Source organism: Stigmatopora argus, chromosome 1 (assembly GCF_051989625.1).
Source record: "Stigmatopora argus isolate UIUO_Sarg chromosome 1, RoL_Sarg_1.0, whole genome shotgun sequence".
Taxonomy (NCBI): domain Eukaryota; kingdom Metazoa; phylum Chordata; class Actinopteri; order Syngnathiformes; family Syngnathidae; genus Stigmatopora; species Stigmatopora argus.
The window spans coordinates 29,275,013-29,281,510 of record NC_135387.1 but is presented as its reverse complement, the minus strand read 5'-3'; the positions used below and the strand labels follow the sequence as shown (position 1 = coordinate 29,281,510).

Genomic DNA, 6,498 nt, shown 5'->3' with positions numbered 1-6,498 from the left:
TCTCACGTATAAGCCACACACTTAAAATTGCCTTAGAATCATCTAATTTTTCAATTTCTAACGTATAAGCCGGACCCTTAAAATTGACTTAAAAATCGTAGAATTTTTCAATTTCTCACGTATAAGCCGGACCATTGAAATTGCCTTAAAATCTTTGAATTTTTCAATTTCTCACGTATAAGCCGCACCCTTAAAATTGCCTTAAAATCGTTGAATTTTTCAATTTCTCACGTATACGCCTCACCCTTAAAATCGTTGTATTGTTCAATTTCTCGCGTATTAGCCGCACCCTTAAAATTGCCTTAGAATCGTCTATTTTTTTCAATTTCTCACGTACAGCCACACCCTTAAATTGCCTGAAAATCATCAAATTTTTCAATTTCTCACGTATAAGCCGCCCCCTTGATTCCCAATGTTCACCTCCATATTCATGGGTTTAATAGGGAGTACAAATGTGTTACTTTGAAGGGAAAATCTTTAGAAAAATCATAGCACATGCTATTTATGAGATACTTAATGATTCTAAAGGATTGTCTGCTGGATTGCACATTCCAAAAGGGTGTTGCCTGCACGTAGACAAATTAAAAAAGGAAGTCATGTGAGCAGTACAACCAGAAAGTGTCCATAGTGGTCTAGTTTGTCATCCCGAGGTAAAATAGCGGCACCCTAGTTTGTCATTTTCATTCACAATTTTTTTTCAAAAATCCCCGATTATCCAAACACTTTTCCAATCCAAAATATGAAAAAATGACTTTAAAAACCCAGCATGTTTTCATGATTATTTATTCAAACACTGGGAGAACACCAGTTTATCTTTAAACAAACAAACAGAAGAAAGAATAGAAAAGCAGCTTTGGTATGACAAGAACACCTCTGTACAAAACTAAACTTTTTTTATATATAAAAAAGTACTTCATAACAAAAAAATCCTATCAACATAAACATGTTTATTCATCACCGACGTCCAATTGTTGGACGTGGCGAGGAACAGTAAACGTTTTTATCCGAGGCTTCTGTTCCATAAAACGAAACAAAAAAAAGCCCCGTCCAACTTTGGCCGTCGACAGAATCCTGTGAACGGCCGCGGGTTCGATTTCCAAAGTTTGACTCACCGGGGACGCCGGGGGGGCTACCACGGCCGCCACACGGGCTCGCCGCCGTCCGGACCGGGGCTGACCCCCGCCGGGCTGACCGCTTGAGATCCCCCGGAGAAGGAGGTCATACCGTGGACCGGGGACGCGGCGGTGGGCGCCGCTGGGCCGTTGACGGCCACCGGGAGTCCCGGGTTGGCGTACAGGGGGATGACCGGCGCGGCGGCGGCGGCGAAGGCCGGGTTGGGGATCAAGAAAGCGAATTGTCCGTCGGAGGCCGGCACCAGTTGGAAGCCGCCGAAAAGCTTGGGGGAGGCGGCCTCGGCCGGGCCGCCCTTGGGGGCGGCGCCGGGGTTGACGGGCAGCTGAACGTGGGGGGGCGGGGCCAGGTGAGCTTGCTGCGAGTAGTTGACCGCCATCATCTGGCCCATGCAGCCGGACAGGTGGGCCAGCAGCCTGGAGCGCACCTCGGCGTTCACGCCCTCCGAGGTGGACAAGAAGCGGGTCACTTCGTTCATGCACTCGTTGAAGCCCGCCCTGTATTTGCTCAGCACGCCGGCGTCGGGGGAGAGCGCGGACGCTGCGGGATAAGGGGGGGACGCGGTTTAGGCACGGGAATGAACCCGCGTTTTTCCGATGGACGCCATCGACGGCGATTAGACGTCGGGTTTGTTTTGACTGCGAATGATTGATGGCAAAGGCGGACAGTCCTCGTAATCAATTGGATGTCTGGTTTAGGCAAGAATAGTAAATATTCTTCTTTAAAAAAAATATTAAATCATATATTGGAATATTGTTCAATATTTTTAACTTGATTTTTTCTTCTTCTTTTTTTTTTAATTCAGTCCATGAATTGGATGTCTGTCTTTCCCAGGAGTTAAAAGTAAAAAAAATTAAAATATTTATTCATATATTTGAATATTTTTCTATATTTTCAACTTGAAACTTAATTTTTTTAAAGTCCTGTTCATGAATTGGATGTCTGTCCTTCTCAGGAATTAAAAGTAAATATTCATCCTTTTTATATTTATTCATATATTTGAATATTTTTCAATATTTTCAACTGTGAAATTGTTTTTTTAAAGTCATGTCCATCAATTGGATGTCTGGATTTGGCAAGAATAGTAAGTATTCTTCTTTTTTTTTAATATTAAATCATATATTGGAATATTGTTGAATATTTTTAACTTGAATTTCTCTTTATTTTTTTAAATGTCGTCCATGTAATTTAAAAAATATATATTTATTCATATATTTGAATATTTTTCAATATTTTCAACTGTGAAATTGTTTTATTAAAGTCATGTCCATGAATTGGATGTCTGTCCTTCCCAGGAATTAAATGTAAATATTGACCTTTTTTTAATAACTATTCATATATTTGAATATTATTCAATATTTTCAACTAGAAATTTTATTTTTTTAAAGTCATGTCCATGAATTGGATGTCTGTCCTTCCCAACAGAGTATCAGGAATTCATAGTAAATATTAATCTTTTTTATATTGAATCCTATTTTTGAATATTTTTGATTTTTAACTTTGTTTTATAACTTAAAAAAATAATGACAAGCGCTGAAACAGCACATTTCATACCGGCGTATTCATTTTTCTTCATTTTAATTGATTTTTTTGCCTTTTTATTAGGTTTAATTCCACAAAAACGATGAAAATGATGAATAGTAATCACAAAATATAAAAATATCATTGAAATCTGGCATCTACAAACATTGTATCGATATCATCACATTTTGGTTCGTATTTTGAGTAAAATAAATAGACATTGCTCTTGAAAATAGTTCATTTGGGTTGTTTGCTCATTCTGGTGACATTTTCCCCCCCAAAAAACCTTGGCTCAGTCAAAATACGGGTAAAAAAAAGTGAAACTTACCACTCATCTGCAAACGCTGCAGGTTCCTCAAGTGTTTCACAGTCATTTCTAGAATGTCCGCTTTCTCCAATTTGGAGTGTCTGGAACTCTGCGAACGATGCATTTAAAGTTCAAGACCAAGCGCCAAGTCTACAATTGAACAAAACCCGCAAAAAGTCCACTTACATCTTTCTTTAGTGCGTCTAAGATGAGCGTCTTAAGATGACCCAGACTTTCGTTGATTCTCGCTCTTCGCCTCTTTTCCATGATGGGCTTGGATGACTACAATCGAGAAAAAACGGGTAAATTCGTCAGTTTCCATAAAAATCCAGCCTGAAATGTAAGATTCACTGTATTAAAAAAAAATCGGAAAATAAGCCACCAATTACCTTTCGGTGCTCGCTCGCGTTTTTGGGTTTATCCGGCGTGTGTGACCCGGTCGCCGGGGCTCCGGCCATCGGGGATCCGGTCTGCTTCTCCATAGTGTCGGCTGGCATCGTTCCTCAATCGATAAATCCTTCCCCGGAAGAACCGGATGTTTCAAATGGAGGCGCTCGTCCACTAAGCAGGCAAAGTGGAAAAAAAATAAAATAAAAACAACAAAAAATAAAGCCCAAAAATGTCCCTTGGCGTCGTGGGTCTTGTGTCACGAAGGCGTCTCGTCTTGTGAGGCAGACACGCGCCGCTGACGTACTTATAGCCGCCGCGCGTGCTCCCACAGTCGGGCTTCGTGTGAAAGCTTCTCGGCATTCTTTCCCACACTCTCGAGAGCCAATGGCAGCGAGGACCCGCCCAGTGGTCGCGAGGCCGGACGTTGATTGGACGACAGCCCCGCGCGCCGTCACTCACGCGCTCCTCAATCGGCGCCGCCGAAAGGGGGGGGGGGGGGGGGGGGGGGTTGTAAAGGAGGGAGGAACCAAAAAAAAAAAACCTAAAAAAAATAAAAAAAAACACGGCAGGGCGACCGAGGCGTGCTAGGCCGGCTGCCCGGCTCGGGTCGGGTCAGGAGGCGGACCACATGTGAGGGAACCCGTTTGGGTGTTTACTTTTAACTTTAGTCGCTACTCGTCAAAAAAAGAAAAAAGAAAAAAACACCCCTCCACATTTTTTGAACTTGGTTTCGCCCGATTGATAGTGACTGCTTGAAATAGTAATGCGACTTTTAGATTAGAATCAGCTTTTATTTTTACGGCTGCTTCCGGACGTGCGCCGCCTGCAAGATCATGGCACGCGAGTTTTTTTTTTTCTTCTTCTCAGGCGCATGCGGCCAGCCAATGAGCGCGCGCCTGCCTTATGCAAATGAGGCACTTTATTTTTCCATTGGTTGCCTAAATGGGTGTGTGTCAATCATTTCGACGCGGGAGCAACTCGGATTGGGGAAAACCGGAACTCGTCTGTCTACATGCCAAAAACTGACTATTTATCTCCCATTAAATACCAATAATCGATAACCAATTTAAAATTAATCATCATTCCAGCAAGTTATTGTGAATATCTAGTAAAAGTACAAATCTATCCATATATATAATAGAAAAAATATCCCTCATACAAACCTGCAGCGGTTGAGAAGAGAACATTGCCACCTGGCGGTCATTTTGAGAAGTTAAAAAAATTGAATGCTTTTATTGTCATTATACAAGTATAATGAGATATAAAGTTCCTATGGGAAACGTTCGTTTGAGTTATGATTAAATCGACATACGAGCGCAGTCCTGGAACGAATTAAGCTCGTATCTCGAGGTGTGTGGAGATTTTGTTGTTGTCTAATTGTTTTTCTTAACAAATATACAGGCTCAGATGGTTGCAAATAGTTTTCAAAGAATTCAACCAAAAATTAATGACCAAATATACATGAGGAAATGTAATGTAATGTCAAAATACAGAAAGAGGGTTCTTGCCCGCCTCTTTCAAAGTAAAAGAGTAGATTTTCACGTTAAATCGTCAACAAAAGGAGCATTAGGAGACTCGGGAAGGCGTAGATGTCGCCGTAATCTTAAAACTGACGACAAATTCTGTGATCCTCTTTTGGCAAGCAGTCCATTGAAAGGGGCCAAATGTAATAAAATTGCACTAAGCCCCGCTATAGTGGAGTGCGGAAGCCATTGTTGGGCACTTTCATGTGGGCCGCCAGGCCGAGCTGAGCTGCGCCGAGGCATGCCGGATCCGTGTTTGCACGGGATCCCAAGTCTCGAGGGCCAGCTGTGTGCTCTTATTTGCTTTATTTGCCTTTGGATTGCCACCCAATGATGCAAATCCAATTCCACCGAGCTCCGCAAATACAGTGGTACCTCGAGATACGCGCTTAATACGTTCCGGGACTGAGCTCGTATGTCGATTTTCTCGTAATTCAAACGAACGTTTCCATAGAAATGAACTAAAAACCCTCTGAAAAAACTCCCAAAACAGGATATTGGATTGGAAAAACATTTTGATTTGTTCTAATTTGCCATCTATTAACAAAGTAACTAATAACTAGTGGTTTAATAGTACTGAAATGCGTTTAATAGTACTAAAATTAGACAGATTTCGCGGAGGGGACTTTTTGCATGGCAACGCGCTCGTAACATAACAAACAAATTTAAATGAACTTGATTACGATGCAGACACACTCAAAAATAAGTTTAATCTAACCTTACATTGAACTTAATTCTAATTTTGTTTGAAATTTTGATACCTTTCTTCTCCCAGGTTGGCTCTATTGGCCCCGCCTCCACCCTGACTTTCAGATGCAACCTATCGAGGGTTGTTTGCTTTTGTCTTCCCTTCAAAATATTCCCAAAATGATGCACACAAATGTCCTCACAATAGGATAACGCACAACCACTTGCCAACGAGAAGTAGTATATACTCCTCTCGTATTAGCGAACAAGCTCCGCCATTTGCACTGACTAACGGGGGAAAAAACACTGAAAAAACGCTCCGCCCAATTCTCGTGTAGAGACATTACACAAGGGAGTTGCGACGGGAAAGAGTGGCCATGATGTTCTTATGAGCAGCTTCTCGCGTCCGTATGCTCGTATATCAAAATTTGTCTCGTATTTCAAGATAAATATTTGCCTGAAATTTTACTCTTATCTCAAATTACTCGAATGTCGAGGTACCACTGTATTACACAACTGCCCAATTTGGTGTCAGAATCAACAAAGCGCAAATTGCACGTGTTGAACTTGGAAAAAGTCATGCAGCGTTTATTATTCCGAAAGCTATTTTATAACCTTCTGCAAGCGCGTATCAAAAATGTCCATCGAGAGAGATGACAAAAAGCGGAGGAATTCTCATCGGAGGACACTTTAGGAGTTCATAAAAGCGAACGCCGATGCGGCTCGGGCGGCGGAAATTGCGCCCGCGATTCACTAGAAAAGAAGTAAAAGTGCTTGCTTTTTGACTCAAGTCTTCCGTGCTAAAGGGGCGACGTCTGGGGAGATGAAAAGGCTCACGAGTGGACAATGTTTGCAGATTTAGACTTCAGTGGTCTGCCGAGCAGATCCGCTCAATCCTCAGCGGCTCCTTTCCGCCAATGCCCGCTTCATTTGTTTTGG

General features: G+C 42.1%; 1 protein-coding gene across 1 annotated transcript; it reads right to left on the bottom strand.

Moving 5' to 3' along the window:
* Window positions 1-766: 766 nt before the first annotated feature.
* her9 (hairy-related 9) lies at window positions 767-3,703 on the bottom strand. Its single transcript, XM_077615300.1, has 4 exons — window positions 3,349-3,703; window positions 3,146-3,241; window positions 2,981-3,068; window positions 767-1,671 (listed from the first exon to the last, which is right to left on the bottom strand). Exons 1-4 carry the CDS (start codon window positions 3,454-3,456, stop codon window positions 1,130-1,132), a joined length of 834 nt encoding a protein of 277 aa, XP_077471426.1. The 5' UTR covers window positions 3,457-3,703; the 3' UTR covers window positions 767-1,129.
* Window positions 3,704-6,498: the final 2,795 nt, after the last annotated feature.

Excerpts from the sequence above, each read along its gene's own strand:
- her9 (XM_077615300.1), bottom strand. The coding sequence starts at position 3,456 with ATGCCAGCCGACACTATGGAGAAGCAGACCGGATCCCCGATGGCCGGA. Across the intron at positions 3,242-3,348 it reads ACGCGAGCGAGCACCGAAAG|TCATCCAAGCCCATCATGGA; the intron begins GTAATTGGTGGC and ends TCTCGATTGTAG. Across the intron at positions 1,672-2,980 it reads GCAGCGTTTGCAGATGAGTG|CGTCCGCGCTCTCCCCCGAC; the intron begins GTAAGTTTCACT and ends CTTATCCCGCAG.